Source organism: Sylvia atricapilla, chromosome 1 (genome assembly GCF_009819655.1).
Source record: "Sylvia atricapilla isolate bSylAtr1 chromosome 1, bSylAtr1.pri, whole genome shotgun sequence".
Lineage (NCBI taxonomy): Eukaryota > Metazoa > Chordata > Aves > Passeriformes > Sylviidae > Sylvia > Sylvia atricapilla.
In genome coordinates this window covers 133,379,473-133,399,084 of record NC_089140.1, presented here as the reverse complement: position 1 = coordinate 133,399,084, position 19,612 = coordinate 133,379,473, and the positions used below count along the sequence as shown (strand labels likewise).

Below are 19,612 nucleotides of genomic sequence, written 5' to 3'. Positions count from 1 at the left end.
GAAGCCTTAAACAAGTTTGAAACTCATTCAGTGAAAACTGTACAGGACACATTTTCAGGTTCAGAGAAATATTTATGCAAATTACCTGTAAAACTTTCCCTTGGGGACTTTCTTCAAATGATAGAAGTTGCTGATAAAGTGGTTCCAGTGTTTTTCTTGCTACCTTTGTTTTCTTTTTGGCTATGCAGACTCCATTTTCTAATAGATACACCTTTACATATGGTGCTAAGAAGAATGAAAATAAAGAACAGTAGGTAAAGAAGTCCAGATGCTTTTGTGTAACACACACACTTTCTATCACCATATAAAAATCTGCTTTTAAAGGCTATATAACCGTTAAGAGCAAATCTCACATGCAATATTAACAATTATTCCCATACAAAGCATCCATGCATTTTCTTTACTCTTCTCCTTGGGTGTATTTTTTCTTGACTTCTTTTTGTATGTCTCTTTTACCATGAAACAATTCAGATTTTGACCTGAAAAAATCAGGTATTCCTATATATAGCATCCCTATACGGTACGATATGCAAAATAGGCCTATTAAGTAAATGCACCACTTGGAATGACTTTGGTGAGATTTGGATCAATGCTCCAAATTGTTAACAATTTAAAAGTATCTACAAGGTGAAAATCAGGGAAGAAAAGACTCTGACACAATTTCTATTTTGGCAGAAGAGCTTGCTAAAAATATCATTATATTGTCCTTTTTGCATAGTGTTACAGGACATCAGATTATAAAATAAGGAGTATGTATCAAATATTGTTCTACTTTTCGAGTAGACACCTGTTTCACATCTCTTGATTCCCTTCATTTCTAAGACTCCTGTATAAAATCTTCAGTATATACCTTTCTTTCTACCCCACAACTGAGGATGCCTTTGCTATTACCAAAAATACTTTTGGGTGTTCTGCCAGCCTGATTTTTAATTTCCTCCTGAAGTAGGGCTGATTTTTGGTGTATCATTTCAATATGGTATGCATTTCAGTATACAACACAGTAATCTACTGAGATTTGAATTTTTTAAGAGTTGACAAAGCTGAACAGAAAAGCCACAGATTTTTAAAGAATGCTGTTCTTAGAATCTTAGAATCATAGAATATGTGGAGTTGGAAGGGACCCACTGGGATCATCAAGTCTAGCAGCACGCCCCGTGGTAAGATCATTACTAAGATTTTTCTTCCTTACCTGGCAGTGTCTTTGAACCTGGTTTTACAACAAGGCCACGGGCTCGGATTATTTCTACTTCCAGTTGTCCTTTCTTGTCCATCATTCCCACCTGAATATCTCCTACATAACAAAAAGAAATCCCAGCATTGTGATTCAGAACTACTTCAATATATGAAACATCGACAAAATTTCTATGATGAATATGTGGTGACTCTTATCATCTGTCTTCAATCAGTAAATATGATCTGGATTTTAACACTACTACATAATTTAATATTTACCCTCTTCACTGCTGTTTATGTTAGTAAACAATTTAAAACCTCTGCAGTAACACCTTGTCTCCCATCTTCCATGCCTCTATTACTTCAAGTTAATTTCCATTTCTTAAGAGTTTCTTATAAAAAAAAAAAGGCATCAAGGGAATTAACATAAAGCAGCTCTGTAAAACTGCTTGAAATCTCTTCACCGTGCCTCTAGTGTAAGACAAGGTATGAAAATAAAACTTGTGAATATGAAAGCCTGTAAACATAATAATAACAAATATTTTGCACCTAAATTACCAATTTTTATATAATATTATCCAAGTGATTCAGAAAAAATTTTGGTCTCTTAGCCCCGTTTTAAAGATGGAAAACTGAAGAACAGGTAAAAGGCTGAATTTTTCAAAGCAACTTTCTACTTTTGCAAATCTTCATAAGCATCCATGATTACATTCAACTTTGGCTGAGGTTACAGCTTTGGTCTTAACTGAGTTGTTCAAAACCACAAGAGAAATCCATATTTAAAGAGAATCAAGATAAATTTTATGTTGTAATTACCTGATCAAACAGAATATATCATATGTAGAAGACATAAACACTTACCCATTGATGGCGTTGCCAAAGTCTGTCGTCCTACAAGCTGGGCAGGACCAAGTCCATCCAGAAAATCACTGAACTGGCTGTCTGCAGCCAATCTCACACCAGGGAAGATCAAACTAGAAATAATATTGAAAAAGAAACCGACAAAAAATACACTTAAATTTGCCCTTGTTTGTTTGTGTTTTTTATTTGTTTGGTTGATTTTTGTTTCATTTTGGCTTGGTTTGTTTTTTGTTTTCTAGATATATTGCACTTAATGTTTGTGGGTTTGGTAGTACTGTAAGGAACTCACAAAACAATTACTGTAATTTTCAAAATCCCACAGTGTTCAACAAGCAGCAATTTAGCCTCCAGCATATAAATAAACAGGTAAAGAAAGCACTATTCCTCAATAATTTCCAAAACTGTATTCTTCCATCATGTTCTCCTTTTCCAATGTATTACAGACCACTGTTAATTACTGAAGTACTCATATGGGACCAGTTCATTAAGATACCAACACATACCCTTACCACTGACTTAGTTACATGAAGGTTAAATTGCTCACACTTCTCAGTTACTGTGAATTCAATGGCTAAATATCAAATGTACACAGTAAAATAATGACATTAGACCAAATACTGGTTGCTGTTTTCAAAATCACCATTCCTTTGAAATATTTTGTTAAAAATGTCTTTGAGAATGACATCTATTCAATAACAGAATTGAAATCCCTTGTGGCAAATGACCAAAGTGACTTAAAATGAAAATGCTTGCCATCAGTTATCTGTGACCCATTACAGAGCACCAGAACTAATGAAATCTGTAATGATTAATCATTAAGAAATATCCATCTCAAATGCATATAGTGCATCAACTTGGGCACATAAGATATATTGTGCAGCGCAGATGTACTGTCCAGTGCTGTGAACACCACTAACAGATCAACCTACAGTAAGGCTTTTCAGAAAGACACTCAGAAGTTTTTAACTTGGGCCTTTATGATAACTATGATACATGACAGAGTTACACTTCTGTGCAGATAATTTCTTCAGGTTAAAAACAGCAGAATCTTTGAAAAGCTCTTGAACCCAGTGAATGACACCTGGAAATGCTCTAGAAACGCTTTGCTCTGCATAGCACTGACATATGCCACAAGTTTTTGGAAGAGAACTTGTCCATGTCTGTGTTTTACCTTGTGTACTGTACCTGCTTTCATTCCGGACACATTTCATGATGATGACCTGACCCACCATGTGCCCTTCTCATGGCACAGCACAAATGATCCTTTTCCTTCCTGCTCCAACAGTGGGAGACTTTTTCATTCACAGGGAAAGACTTAGGCTTAGTCCATCAATGACACTGCCTTGTGAAGGGAAATTCCTGACTGAGCAGGACCCATAGCACTCACTGTGCTTCTCTCTAACAAGCAGTTTCATGGAGAAACATTAAGAAACCAGGGCTGTGAATGCTGCTTACTTTCCCTCAGAGCTGTAGCTGTTCATGCTCCCATCCGTTGACTCCCGGCTCGCCTGGCGAGTCATCCAGTTCCTCATCTCCACGGCCAGCCCTGTCTCCGTGCTCCTCTGGACAGTGCTGCGCAGCTTCTTGCCCCCTGCTTCTGTTGGAGACAAAAGAGAAGCCCCCATGCCACTGTGCTGTCGCAGCTGGGCAACTGGGCACACCTCTGCTGCACGTGGCACAACCACTCAGAGCCACAAATTAATAACCTGTAACAAAACTTCCATTAAAAATTATCAATTTTTTAATAACAGGCAAACAGCATCATAAATCTCTTTCACAGGATCTTAGTTCTGTCACCGCCTACTTTCCAAGGTCAAACAATACAAGTCTGCTCATGGATGTAACCAGATTTACACAATCCATAGTCTGGAGTGTTTAAAATATATTTTCCCTGGACGAATAACTCCCTCTTAGGAATTCAATTAAAATGTTACCATGATGTCAAAACCTGAAGAGAAATGTACTAATTCAGATGAATTATTGTTTTAAAATCATTTGGTCATTATCTCCTAAATCACATTACAGATACCCATTTGTGAGGATAGTAAACTACAAATCAAGAACTCTTCCCATGTTTTCTTCTCTATTCACTAGCTGATAAATTCATATTTAAAATATACAGTATTGATTTTAATGCACAATGTGAAACTTTATTATCACCTCCAAAAAGAACCACTTTTCTATCTATTTGCATAGTTTGTTTTACTTGTAAAAACAGCAATATGACAGATATCTGGGTATCAGACAAGGGAAAAACAACTCAATATAATAGCATTTTAGTGTAGGAACCTTGATCAAGACCTCAACAGGATAAAATGAGTAGTAATGAACCATCAGTGTTTCTTTCATGAATAAGACCTCCGCTCCATGTCATTTCTGATTTTAAATGCTGTTCCCTGCAATGGGGCAAGGAATTTTGCATACTGATTTCTTTTAATCTGCTCTATACATCTCTAAATGCAGCACAGTGATGTGCAATATACTGATACTGTAAAAGAACAAGAACTTCAAATATACTACAACAAACAATAACAATCTTTAAATACTGATACAATGAGGGTAGAGTAATATCCAAAATCCTAGGATATCGATAGACTCAACTTCCTTCTGCAGTTGTTTGTAGAATCTGGTACCCTTTACTCCTTCTCTGCCTCATCATGTACTAGAGGTCAGAAGAACTTCTGGACCTGTGAAGCTGGTGAAGCTTTAGGCATTTGAAAAAGGAAATGAGCAAAAGAAGGAGATTGTCCTGCGATGAGGACTCACACCCCAGGGAGAATGTGTGAGCACAGGGACTGGCTTAAAGTAAGAGGATCTGCACCCTCAGACAGGGAATGGAAGAGACCTCAATTCCAATGTGTGCACCCACTGTCACTGTCCTACAGGTTACAGTGTGGGATGAAGTCTCCCAAGCCCCTCAGTCAGGAGGAATATTAGGTCAGATAAAGAACATGGGAAATGTAGTGAAGTGGGAACTAAACACCAAAAATACCTTAAAAACCAATGGCTCCTTGTCAAGAAAGATTAATAACTCCGCAATATTTAGCAGCAGTGAGACATTTCTACAGCAGTATCATGAGTGGTTCAAATCATATTGCTTATTACAAGCCTTCTACATATTTCTTAAGATCATCGCTTTTAATCAGTACATACAAATAGTAGTAATAATAGAAGTATTTTTCGTCTAGAACTTCAGCTACCCAAATGAATTCAGTACCCAGATGAATGAAAAAAAATTTTACTGCATCAAACTTACTTCTAAAAACGCCCATCAATACCTCATGTCAGAAATGCAAATAAAAAAGGTACCAGACTACTACAACATATGAAAAATGAAGGTCAGAAATCAACAATTTCATTTCTTTGGGCTGCACTGTTCCAAGTGCCTGTTGGTTTATTATTTATATTCAACTAATGCAAGCTGGCATCTTACTTCCAACAGTGGTCCAGAGTTGTTCTGAAGTACAAGCACCCTTTCAAAGAAATATTCCCGCAAACTGCCAGGAAAATATTGTGCTGTAGTTTTGTAGAAAAGGTACACTACAACAAGACTACATGTGAAAGGCATAAAACTCTGAAGCCCCAGAGGATATTACTATTATCTTCTATGACCTCTTTTGATGAGTAAACATTAATCTTCATTCAGCCTCATTGAATGATGGTCATTCTCAATTCATTATTGTAAACATGAAGTCCCTAATGCAAATTTAGAAGAACATCTCCATCTTGCATGACTCTTCAGTATCTTCATACATCTTTCAAAGATTTGTGAGTTTGGGAGAAATATATGTTCGATTATGTAATTATGTAATATGAGTATATAGTAACTTACTAATTTGTAAGGCAGATTTATTTTCTGAACTAGCATTATAAGTCTGTATGCCTTCATTGTAAAACAGAATAAAAAATGAACACACCCACTGCACATCAGTTTACTGAAAAATCAAGGCAGAACTTGTGCAACTGCCATTCAAGTCTTCATAGAGGCACATGTGACCATAGCATCCCTCTAACCCTCAATTTAAAGCAGTTTTACTTTCCCATATTAATTTTAACTGAAGTAAGTGGTCTGCTTCACATGACAACAGGCACACAAAGATACAACTTTGATACAGCATGGAAGTTAGGCAAGTGTAGTATATCCAGCTTTTGTATAAGTGCGAGTGGTAAACAGTAATTATTTTGACCTTAACATGGAATTTAAGGAGGGCTGAAAGGTGAATATATGAATAACTACTTTGCAATTTTCAATCGAAACACGCAGCACTCTTGACTGGTCTCCAAAGAGAAAGATCTGACTTTTCCTCAATAAAGCTCCTAATCATGACATTGATGCTTCTTGAATTAAGAATGGAAGATTTCAACAGCAAAATGACAACTTGGAATAGAATTAACAGAAGACCCAGATCTGGGTGGCGTGACTCCTGAGCCACCACTTTTGACATGAATATTCTTTCAGACGAAACTTGGCTAAACTAATATACAATAATACATGAGAAATATCCTCACTTGATTGCCTCCAATACTGCCAATATATTTGTCTCTGGAAAAATGTTAATAAATCAAAAATAATCCTACAATTTCTCAAACAGTTTTAAAGCAAAGACAGACAGTATTTGTGCCATCCATCACTTATGTTTCATAAATTCAGTATTAAAATATTTAAAAGGTTTCAAGCAGCAATGAAACCGCCAAAGTAGATACTCAGCTCAAAGGAACAGCCTTTGGTGCCATACTTCCAAGCTGTAGCTGGTAGAGCATCTGGTTGAAGATCCTATCACTCTACTAAAGCCAAACTGTTTTCCCTCATTCCTACCTAAAAATTGAAACCCTCTCCTTGTGTTAATTTGACTACTTGTGTGGCTGCATTCCTACTGGACTCAAATCAGAAAGAACAATCAAAAAATATGATTTAAAGTTGTTCTTTTCCTTTCAAGACAGATAATTTCAGAAAAGATATTTCTCAAGACAAGCATACAGTGGAATGAACCCAACTAAGGCAATACCAACTTTGAGCTAGATTAGTAACTTGGGAATGCACCACTTACTCAGAAATAAATACCCAACTGGTGTCACTGTAAAAAGTGGGTGTTGGTTTTATAATCCTAAAGTATATATACTTATACACTCATGCTATGCATGCTGTTTTAATCTTACCAAATAAAAATATATGGAAATGAGAGCTTAGAAGTGTACTTTGTTGTTACACTGCTGAGTACCTACAATCAAAATCATTTTACTCACCCTTTTCTAAACTCTAGTAAGGAACATTGAAAACGTTCTCCAAATTAGTATAAGCTAATTGCCCTAGCAAAAAGAAATTTCTCTCAAGTCCCCACCACAAAATATGGAATATATTATCTGAAAAACACTAGTTCAGATTGTTGCAGCCATATTGTAAGGAGTTGAATAAATTACCAGAAATAATTGAATTGGTATTTATGAAAGCACATTCATTCTTACAGTTAATCACACTGGTAATTTAACTAATGTGGTTACTGCAAATAGACTCCACAGGCCACATTTTCTACATTACGCACGGAATTATTTGTTCTCACAAGTTGGAGTGCAAATCACTTACAAATTAGGGATGCAAAACTACTGATACAATCTTCAATAGCAGATGAGAAGCGAAAAACTGCAGTGAATGCAACAGATTACCTTCCATCATCTGTGACCTAGCCAGATGAAATCTGCTTCTGGTGGTGAGAGCGAGAGCTCTCAGCTTGCTCTCGGCAGGAGCTTCCTACAACTGCTCCCCAGCAGGCACAGAGCCAAGAGAAGACACGGCACAGGCACAGGCACAGGCAGGCTGGCCAGTCCCCAGCTGGCATGTGACCTCTTGGTAGGAGTTGTATGGAGTACAGAGCAGCTGTGGCTTCAGAAATACACTTAAGTGCTTGAAGTGGCTCTTCTCTGTTCTCCCCAGCTCACCAGAAAATCTGCATAAAAACTCCTTCAGCATTGTCATCTCAACTCAGGAGTTAGATCCACAAAGAGAATAAGCTGCCTTTATATGCCCATTTTTTAAGACTAGAACTCTTTTCATACCTAGTTACCTGCTCTGGATATGTTAACAACTGGATTGATAAAAGACAGTCTAAGAAAATTTGAACCTACAGAAGAAAAAAGGGGGACAGGGTAGGTCTCATTCCCTTGCGGCCACACAGCTCTGTTTCTGGAGCAGCCCAGGTTTTGTCTGCACTGAACAAAGCATTTAGCTCTTGTTGAAGCAGTAGGAAGCACAGCCAAGTTATTTCTTTCTCTGTGTTATCCACAGACCCTAAGCAGAAGACATGGTTTAGGATCTATTAATTTAAGCAGGATTTGGGAAACCCAGATTCCATTATCACTTGAGTTCCAGATTCTGTTGTCACTTGAGTTTGAGCTCATTTGAGCTGATTCTCATAGGCCAGTGCTAACAATCAGTTCATGAAGTTTTGTGTTACAGTCCTTCTGATGGACATTTTCACAGCACTTGCTGTCAACATTTCTGAAACCCAACAGTATTTCAGAGCTAGGGGGAAACTGTCACCAGGGGCTTTCTCATACTTGTAAGGAAGAAGGGAAGATCTTCCTGCTACCATGAGTATCTGAATATAAAATACTGATAAATTTTGACTGGAGCAGGAAAGCCTGCCCTGATATGCCCAAAGCAGACCTGCCTTCAGCAAGGAAGCTCTTCAGTTTGGGAGCAGCCAGGTTTGGAAAGTGTGAGAGTGTCTGGGCTGACAGCCTCAGTCTGCCCCATGCATTTTTAAATTTCTTAGGAAATTTCAGTAGTTCTTCATTTTCAGGCAAGAAACACTTTTTCACTCTTGTCCTGTTTTTTTTTTTTTTTTTTTTTTTTTTTTTTTTTTTTTTTTTTTGTTTCTTCCTCTGGCCATAATGGAAGCATGGTTAATTAAGATAGCACCTAAGAAAATTTAAAAGAGAGACCTGAATTAAATAATCAACTGCAAAACTGTTGCTTGTACTTCTGGTCAAAGTGTAGGATAGAAGATTTGGCATCCCATTCTTGATGAATTTCCTATAGGACCCAAGAGGCAGCCATCACGAATCTCATTTGTTCCTGGCCAGACTGCAGCATCCTTTGTCTGCATTCTACTGCCCTGTCATGGCAAGGCTGGTCCTATGTTCAGTCAACTCTGTGCCTTGTTGAGGCCATGCGATGTCAAGTCAGTTTACCACATGTGGTTCCGAGAAATGCTCTGGGTTTAAGGCAAGCACCTGCTCCATATTCTCTAACACATCTTAATGTGTCTAAAGCTGTATTCTGCCACTTTAATTTCATTGCTGTTCTGATGTTCATTCTTCAGTCTAAACTGATCCTTCAGCAAATTGTTAAGAGCACCAAAAAGAGAAACTGGTTTTGTCTGTGTGTGGCATCCATCACTTTATGATCTTCAACTCACAGTTTTTGTTCTCAAAAAGGTTTTCAAAATATTTTTACAGGACTGAACTGTAAACAAAGAGATATTTTCCTACGTACACAGTAAGTACTTAATGTTCCTAAAACTTCAGTATCCCCAGCACTATTATTCAGAATCACATGCTACATATAAAAAGGACACATAACTGTCTTGAACAACCTAAGGTTCGTTTTCAGTGCTAAGTAGTACTCCTGGTAACTCCAAGTATATACAGAATCACAGCACAGAAGTCTGATGCTTGGCCATTCCCTTGACAAAGAATTCACCCCTGATAAGAGACAGCTGTCCCAGGGAATCAAAACTAATTAACCACAGCGGTAAGGAAGAGAAAGGCTAGTGCTGATGTAATTTCCACTTCTCTTTTGGCTACCTGGCTCTGACTATGTAACAACAAACAGGCTATGCAGGTCTGGTTGGATCCTTTGCTTTACAGATGCTGATTACAGATCTCGACAGTGAGATGCAGATCTGGAATTGAACTACACACAGCCACTCAGGCCCTTCCAGCACCACTGCAGCGGTCTCTGTAACTGTTAAGGTAACTAACGGTAAGGTAACATTAAGGTAAAATGTTAAGGTAACATTTACTAAGTGTGGCCAGAGGATTTACCTGCCAAAGGCCTCTTTTCCTACTGTAAACCTGAACACAGAGACATGACAACAAAAAGCACATGGCTTTGTAGCCCACAGCTGTATGTCCCATGTGACAAGTGACCTGAATGAATAGCTCTTCAGGAGCCCTCATTTATATCTGTTATGATCTCCACACAGATAAAGATTCCTATCATTCAAATGTAATAGGTCTATAATAATTTGTGGACATTTTGTGCATGTATCAAAACAGAATGGTAGCATTTTATAGCCACTCTGTACATCCTGTACAACAATCTATGTAACTACAAAAAGTGCAAAGCAGTGGGAAATCAGTTCCATCTCCAGTCTATTAAAATCCTGAAAAACAGAGCAAGTAACTTAGTGGAATTGCAGTCTAATTTTGTATACCATTTATATAAAGAATAACTAGATAGGTGTGCATCTTCATCACAGGAACTCTTCACATCCGGTCTCTGATGTTGCCAATGACAAAGGACGATCATCCACAGTAAACAGAAACCATTTTGCAGTTTTAAGAGATATTGTTTTGATGTTCACATGGACATTCAATTTTCTGGATGTATACCATTCTTATGTATTTATTAACAACCATTATTTCATGCAACATCAAGAGGAGATTAAAAACGCCTTAACAGCAAAGAGTACATATATTGAGGAGCTTAGAATTGCCTTTTTTTTGGCCATTATGTGAAGTGAGAGAGATTTTCTAAATATGGAATAATGGCAGTAACACTATTCTCTACTCCAACCTTGATTTTTATTGTAGCAAGAGGCATTGCATATACTATCAGACAGATACGGACAGCATTTCTGAATGATGCAGCAAATGTGTTGAAACAATTCAACACCCTCTGTTAAGGCTTAATGAGGTAGATGGTGCCAAGAAGCTGGATGGCTACTGAGATTACACAAATTAGAAACAGCTCTTCCTCCTTTGCTTTGTCTAAGATTAATAATGATTCTAGGCAAATATCATTATTTAAATAACCACAGTTCACAAAAAACTGAGCAAATTTCACACTGCAATGACCCATTTTCAAACTACTGCTGTTAAACATTTACCTCTCCAAACTGAAACAATTACAACACAGTATATTGCTGCTCTGATTACACTCTTGACCTTGACATTGAAAAATGACGACTACAGCACTTGGATATGAGACAGGTTTTTCACACGTTTATGTCGGTACCATCAGAGATGCAGCCTATCATACAGTGTACCTTCACTGCTGCTGCTACAGCCATATCCAAATTATCTGTCAGCTATTCAGGTACATGCTGCAGTGTAACCAGCAGCTCAGAAGAGAAACACAACTATAACAGAAATACGACTTTAAAAATCTATTGGGCATCTCTAACTCATGTTGAAGTATGTTGTGCTTTGAATGTCAATCCTTCTGCAGTTTCTTCTACTTTTCCCCGAGTTTTCCAGAATATATACATTTTTTTTTCTGTCTCCCTCTTTACTCTGCCAGCAACAGTATAGTTTTTTCTATGCTTATTTTTTTAAAGGTCTTACCAATCTTGGCATCTACAGCTACTTCATTAATATAATACCTGAGTATAACTGGTAAAAACACTTGTGACTTGCCCGAAATGCCTGCTACACAGCCTCCACCCTGGAGCTCAGCCCATGGAGCTGCAGAAACAGGACAGGCCCACCACCATGATGACAAGGCTCACCCAAGTCAGCCAGAACTGTGTCCTAACAGCAAACAGAAAAATTATCAACTATAAACTTAAATGTCATGCAGATTCTTACAGAATAATTATTACTGCATATTCAGAGTGCCTCCAAGATGAGTTACCACACCATTGCATGCAATGTGGAGCTGGCAATCTCTGGTGTGTTAGCATCGATCAAGCCAAGATCTTGAAAGTTTCATCTTTTACAGTGAATAACCTGTCACAGGGCATTATACCCTTGTTTTGTATCCTTCCTTGACTCTGCCTATGAAAATTCCACATAAACAAGGTCATCTTTACCACCAAGGCCAAAATGTAGGCCAATTCCCCCAAGATGATGTAGTTATTCTCATTTTCTTCATAGCCTCATATTCCTATATTACTTTATTCTTTTTAAGGTGGTGATTTTAAAGGATAACTTCTTCATGTGCATAATTCTCTTCACTTTAGTAATTACTGTGCTAATGAATTTATTGTTACTACTTCCCCCATTTTCTATTTCTGGTCAAATTATTGTCTGCTTGTTATTGTCTACTGGGAGCTCTAAAGGGACACTGTGATCTGGCGGTCTAACCACAGGAACAGAATCCAGGAACTGCTGAGTTTTATTCCAGCTCTACCAATGTGCAGTGATTAATCAGTGAGAAATGCCACTGAAACCATTACCAATGCTCAAACTGAGCAGATCAGCTTACTTTTAAATAAGTCCTGAGCCTTCACTAAGGGACAGCACTCCCGCTGACACCTATATGGGATTGAACAACCCCTCCAGCAACTTTCCCAGCTAGTTATCAGCCAGGTGACAGGAGAGTATAATGTGCTACTATTCCTGCTGAACTCCTGCAGCAACACCCAGATAGATACTCAGTAGACATCAATATGCAAAACTGTAATGTAACTTCTCCTCAGCTAACACAACTAATTTTTGCTATTTTTGGCACGATTGTCTGAAGAACATTCTGTGGCTTATTTTTTAAATTGCCTTTTGTTTTTCTAACATACTGGGAGACCAAGATGCTTTCCAGTTCTTTCTGAATTAACTTGTCTTAAATTATTATAAATTATCTCTTGAATTGTCTTCAGCACCTGCAAAGCATTTGGCTTTCCCCGTCAATATCATAGCTTCACTACCACCCAAAAACTTTAGCAAAAGAAGATATTAAATTGAAATATACTCCCTTTCGGTGAGCATACTTCTGCATACAGACATTGCTGTGACCAACAGCTCCACAGCTGCACTCCTGGCAACGTGCTATTTAACTGTTTATAACAACACCTCAGTGTAAATGCAATTCAGAAGTGAATGTAAATAGAGTAATAACAGGAAACCATAGTAAAAATTTGTTACAGTAAACAATACACTGTGTAATTTGAGGAAGCACCAAGTTACCAGTCCCACTCATAAAAACAGAGGTAGGCTTTCTAGTGATGACATCATGTGATCTGAGCCTCTTCTCTGCATGCTGGGTAACTACTTCTTCTCCAGTTAGCTTCTTGTACATTAGAATTCATTTGCCCAGTTGTTCACAGGAAAGTTTAATACACTCACGCACTACTTGTAAATGTATCATGTGCATGAAAATTTCCACTATGACTACACAGACATCTAAAAGGGTTTAACACACATTTATATTGGAAATTCTCTTATCTTTTGACAATCACAAAATTTCTTGAATTTCAACAAAGCCAAGATTTCAGAAAAAAATATGATGCTTGGAATGCTTCAAGAGCATTTTACAGATACTGAGTCGTACTGCCTCCCCACACCTCTTCAACAATTTCCATAAAATTTAAGTCTGTTCCAAGTGTTATTTGACACCAATTCTCACTTCAGTATGGAGGCCATACATTTTATCATTAATGAATCTAACAAAATAAAATGCAAAAGACACCTCTCTAAAATCCTTGATACTTTGACAACATGAATAATTTTCTCTGGCATCATGTTAGTTTTGTGTGTACACATGCAGACGTGCCAGAAAGAAACTGATGATGCAAAGAATTATTTTCTAACACCTTTTACTAGATGTGCCTGAGAATAATAAATTCCTGAATAATGAATGTGCATAAACTTGAAGGATTCATCTCCACTGATTACCAGGTAAGAAACAGTATTTTAAGTAGCAGTTCCCTGTACTGCAAACCTGGCCAACCATGGCAAGTTCAGACCTACCCACGACAAATTCCCCTGCACTCTGGATTGGTGAGGCCACACTTCGAGTACCGTGTTCAGTTTTGGGTCCTCCAAGGACACTGAGGTGCTGGAGGGTGTGCAGAGAAAGACAACAATGCTCTAAAAAGAACATCCTATGAGAAATAGCTGAGGGAGCTGGGCTTGTTTAGCCTGGAGGAGGCTCGGGGGTACCTCATCACACTCTACATGCAACTGACAGGAGGCTAGTGAGGTGACATTCAGTGTCTTCTGCCATGCCTGCAGTTAGAGGATGAGCGAAAATGGCCTTAAACTGAGCTGGGGAGATTCAGATAGATACTAGACACAAAAATTAACTGTTAGGATGGTCAGGCATTGGAATAGGTTGCCCTAATGGTGGAGTCACCATCCCTGGAGGTGTTCAAGTGGCGTCTGGATCTGGCTCTGGATGACGTGGTTTAGGGGTTTAGGGGTTACAGTGGTAGAGTGCACAGCTGGACTGGATGTTCTTCAAGGTCCCTTCCGACCTTGATGATTCTATGATTCAAATTTATGGCTGCCCACTGAAAACAGCCTTTTTCACAGCCCAGCTCTTCAGTACATCACTGCTTGGCTTAAGAGGTCTCCTTCTTTAATCAGACAACATGTAAAGGGATCTTCTTAATAATCATGTTCAAAAACAGCTTCAAAAATTATTAATATGTTGTATTGAGTTTCTTGCTACTAAATTACTTCTCAACTTGAGTGTAACTCACATCCTTTCACACCAGAAGATACACCTCTGGACCAGTATATTCACTTCAGCAGATATTAAATGAAAGTCTTCAAGAGAGTATCTCAAATAAATGCCTCAACAGGTCAGATTTTCTATTTATATTAAAAATATGACTGAGTGTGAAACATAAAAAAAAAAAAAAAGAAAGAAAAAGATAAGCACCCTTGCAGCAGGATACCTTTTTTGAAGCTATTCACCACATGCAGAAATGACTACATTTTGAGGACAATTAACTTATGAAGTGAGTTTGACATCTTTTTCAGATTAAACTGTAAAAGAACATTTGTATGTGAACATGGGAGTGCATGTACCACACCCACTTTAATTACATCACATTAATATAATTGCATAAACACTCCTAAGACAACAAATTCCAATTTGAGTGCAGAGGTGACTTGCCATGCATAAAACACATCACAATTTTTTTCTTTCTAATTCCACTGAGAACACTTGGGTAATGATCTTAGCTGTCATGCCTGCCATTCCCTCTGTAACCTGGTATGTCTAAATTGAGGTAGCAGAAACTCAAATCCATGAAACTGCATAGCAAATACATTTCTATTTCTTCATGGGAATTAATGAAATGTATTTTCAAATATAGCCTAAATGTAAATAGGATCAGATAACATAAATCAACATAATATGTGACATGTGAATCAGTATGCAATCCTTTGACATTTCTGTTTAAATAATTTGCCAGCACAAAATAAATCAATCATTACAATTACCCTTAAATTTACAGATATTTCTCTGCTGAATTCCATGTACTTTTTATTTCTTTGAACCAGTGAACAGTTTTAAGCAAACACAGATTTCACCAAGGGATAAGTTAAATGCTTCCTAGAGAAGTAAAAAAACCAAAGTAGAACAAAACAAATCAATACTCTGATTTCATACAGGATTAATGCAAGTATTGTAGCTAAAAATCACGAGTGAAAAGAAAATGCTTCTGGAATGAAATAATCTTTAAAGAATACCTAAACATGTTTAGCATAATTTATGATATTTTCAGTGTGTGCTTTCAGCCATAATGTTTAGTAGCACATCAAGAGTATTAAAAATGCCATCTGAAGCCTACCCTGCAGTCTACTGGCAATATTTTGCAGTTGAGTTCATTGTTCAAGGCAGGGAGCAGATGAGAGTACTGAAGGACAGCAGTTTGCCCCAGGGGGCAGCCACTTCTTTTCCACTGAAAGGGGCAACCTGGCCAGCCTCAGAGGAAGAGCAGAGAAAAGGTGAGGGACCATGGCTTGGGATTCAATCAGAAATGAGATGCTTTGGAGAAAAAATTTCAGAGACGGTTGCACATGAAAAGATAAATCAAAACACACTAAGACTGGGACACATCAGCCACTGAACTCTCGGCCTGAAATGTGGAAGGTGATAAATGAACATGCAGATATTTAAAACAGATCACGAATGGTATACACACACGGCTGATACATGTTTGCATAGCAGCACTGGACATTGGTATCTCTGTTTAATAGTGTTCACATCTACTGAAGGTGCAATTTGCTTCATTAATCTTAATGAAATTAAACATATTGAATTAGTTCTGATAAAACAAGGGAAAGCCCATCAGTTCATTCTATACATGAACATATTTAACCACAAAAGATTATTTTCTTTATCAAACCAGGATACTCAAAACCAAATCATGAAATACAAGTTCCATCCTGTATAGAGTTTGGTGCCATCCTTAACTATGTACGTACACTTGCACATTCCAAAGAGCAAATCTTTTTGGGGGCCGCTGCTACACAGAAAATTCACTGCATTTCTCCTGTTAGCCTTCCACCAACACTGCTGTCTCTAAGGAAAGGGTTTTGGGGGCCAGTATTTAACTGCTCAGCTTTGGTTTTCTGTACATGTTGTAATGACAGGCAACGGATACCTGAACAAGCCCGCAGACTGTCAGAAAAGCAACCTGAGAGGAAGTGTGGTTTGTTTTTCGTACGAACGAGCAGAAAATAGAAAGAATGAAAAGACCCTCTACCCTTTATTTCTCCGCCCAATACAACTAAAGTTCAGCTAGTAACTTCATTCTCAGTGTGACTATAAACATCATCTGTTAAATCACACCTCACTCTCCATCTACAAGCACAATCTCTCTCTCAGCTCGAGCCATCTCCATCACTCTCGTTCCCCCATGCAGCTCCTCGCCCAGCACCGACCCCCGGCCCTTCCCGGCGGGCGGCCACGGCCGAGCCCGGCCCGTCCCCGGAGCGCCCGCGGTCCCCGCGCACACCTGCGGCGACCGTGCCCCGGCCCCTCACCTCCATCCTCCTCCTCCAGGGAGTTCATGCAGGGAAAGTAGACCGCCAGCGCCTCGAAGGAGGCGGACAGGCTGCTCCGGCTCTGCGACCGCTGCATGGCGCGCCCGCCGGCCGCCGTCTGCCGGCCCATCTTGGCCGAGCGGCACCCGCCTTTGGCGCGGTACAAGAAGCGCGGCGTCTTGGCGGCGGGGGCTGGCGGCGGCGGGGAGCGCTGGGCGGGCTGCGCGCCGCGGAGCTGGGCTCTGCCCCGCCGTACCCGGCTCTGCCCCGCCGCCGCTGCTCACGGCGGGGCGGGCCGCCGCAGCCAGCACGGAGCCGCCTACCAGCGGGGCGAGAGTCGGCCGGCGGCGCGGGGCTCCGGGGCGGGCGGAGAGCGGCGGGCGGGACGGCCCGGCCGCGGCCGCTGTAAATACCGAGCGCGCCGGAGGCAGGACCGGGACGCGGCGCCGGAGGCAGGACCGGGACGCGGCGCCGGAGGCAGGACCGGGACGCGGCGCCGGAGGCAGGACCGGGACGCGGCGCCGGAGGCAGGACCGGGACGCGGCGCCGGCCGGTAGCGGCGGGACGTCCCGCAGGCACCGCCCGCAGAGTTTGCTCCCGCTGGGCTGGCGAGCGGCCCCTGCGCGGCAGCAGGCGGGAGGGGCGCGCCGGGGCCGGCCGGGGGCTCGCAGCGATGCTGGAGGCGGGGGGAGGCCGCGGAAGGGCCGGCCCCGGGCCCCGGCACGGACCGGAGAACGCAGCAGCGGCCCCGGCCGGCAGCGGGGCCGGTCAGCGCTGTGGCTCCTGGCCGGCGGGACACACCTGCAGCCAGCGGCCGAGAGCCTGCTATCGGGTGGGGTCTGTAAAAAAGGGAATGAACCGCTGGACCACAGAAAGGCTGAGGTGGGAAGGGGTCCCTGGGTCGTGAGGCAGGGTCACTAGAGCCAGCTGTCCTGGCTGGGGCCATACGGCTTTAATTACCTCCAAGAGTGGACACAGCCTCTCTGGGAAACCTCACTCAGCAGGGCTCACTCACCCTCACAGTGAAAAAATGTTTCCTGATGTTCAGTGTGAGCCTTCTGTGTGTGAGCCACAGGCAAATCCTTCGTCTCTCCTCCACTGTAAGCCAAGTTTTATTTCTCTAAAGCACATCAATCTCCTTAGTAAACATGATTGTGCCTTTTCTGAATTTGCTCCTTAGAGGATTTGCTTATAGCTACAACACATAATTTTAAGGGTTTTATCCAGTCTTACTTCCATATCTTCCTCAACACTGTTTAATGTTACCTTTTTTTCTTTTATCCAGTATGTTACATTAATTGAGTGTATAGCATTTGGCAACCTTCCCCCTAAAATGCTAAGAAACTAAAGCACTGGACATGATTAAAAAGAAGTGGTAGCTACTGTAGCAATCCTTTGCAGCATCAGTAACTTATTCCACTGTAGTTCATGACAGTTCAAAAGTGCTATCAAACCTCGCACATGGTGGTTGTTTCGTAAACAGTATTGATAGTAAATGCAGGGCATGGGGTGCATTCAGCTTTCTTTTAAATAAAAAAAGAATTCTCTCAAAATAATGGTAAATAATGTTTAGGGTTTGATCTAACGCAATTTGCAGACAGAATGATGGTTTGAAGTGAACTGAAACTCTTGATAAAGAAAGTGTGTAGAGTGAAATACACTTCACACCCTCGTGCATTTCCTTGAGCTGATGATTGGAAAAGATAATAAGACATTAAAACCAGCCAACACTATCACTGACATACTTTGCTGAGGAATGAAACTAGTCTGAACTTTAGCTCAAGGATGGAACCATTATCACTCAATCTACAGCAAAGCAGTGAGTTTTTACAGCTCTTTTTACAATTTGCCCAATAACTTAATTTCTAGATAACTATAATCTAATAAAGCATGTTTCATGTAACATCATAGAAACTTATTTCAGAAGAATGTAAATCCTTTATTTCCTCTGTACTGGCTATAAAAGGTGCCCAGGGCAGCTTCTCTAGGCTCTGATATCTTTTAGATGTCTCATTCAGCTTATGCTCCAAAAAGTGTATTTAGTTGCTCTTCATGTTTCTCTGGCCACATGCCCAAGTTTGTCACCTCCCAACATATCAGTGATGTTTTACAGATTAACAAGAAGTGAGCTGCCAAGACAGACAGAGACCTCTCTTGTATGCCACAGCCAGGTCCAGGGGCACTCCATGATGGCAGAGACCTGCTGAGGTCTGTGGTGGACCCCTGGCCAGCCTGCAGTACCACTTCCCCTAAAATCACCCTTAGCATTATATCCCATTAAAGTATATTTAAGTGGTAGAGTGAGCTTTTCCTGTTTACACTTTTCTCTAAAAATATGTTACTAAAATACTTACTAGAAAGTGAACAACTCTAAAATGAAGTGTAATCATAGTAATAATAATAAAAATGTGTAATATACACAATCATGTAATTGGTAAAACCCAATAAAATGTGTTGAAATAATTGCTGAAAATATTTTTAAGACTTGGTGACTATAAAATTTCCTATCTATAAATACTAAAGCAGACGAAATAGCTTCCTTCAACAGTTTTATGACCGTTAAGATATGGCAGAAATGTGTTGTGTAAATAACAATTCATGACTACTTTTGAGAAGCTGGATAGTAAAAATCAGTTAATAT

The 19,612-nt window shown here is 40.0% G+C and overlaps 1 protein-coding gene across 23 annotated transcripts in view; it reads right to left on the bottom strand.

The window, feature by feature from the left end:
* RIMS2 (regulating synaptic membrane exocytosis 2) overlaps positions 1 to 19,612 on the bottom strand; it is a 453,372-nt gene that overhangs the window by 3,314 nt on the left and 430,446 nt on the right. For 22 of the 23 annotated variants that reach the window (XM_066334680.1, XM_066334670.1, XM_066334562.1 and 19 more), the window contains 4 exons: positions 3,490 to 3,631; positions 2,035 to 2,147; positions 1,190 to 1,291; positions 86 to 225 (listed from right to left, as the gene is read on the bottom strand). In XM_066334680.1, the coding sequence (XP_066190777.1) occupies positions 86 to 225; positions 1,190 to 1,291; positions 2,035 to 2,147; positions 3,490 to 3,631 (497 nt within the window). Of the gene's footprint in view, positions 1 to 85; positions 226 to 1,189; positions 1,292 to 2,034; positions 2,148 to 3,489; positions 3,632 to 16,971; positions 17,161 to 19,612 lie in introns of those variants that run through there. The other variant, XM_066334646.1, reaches the window with a different exon arrangement.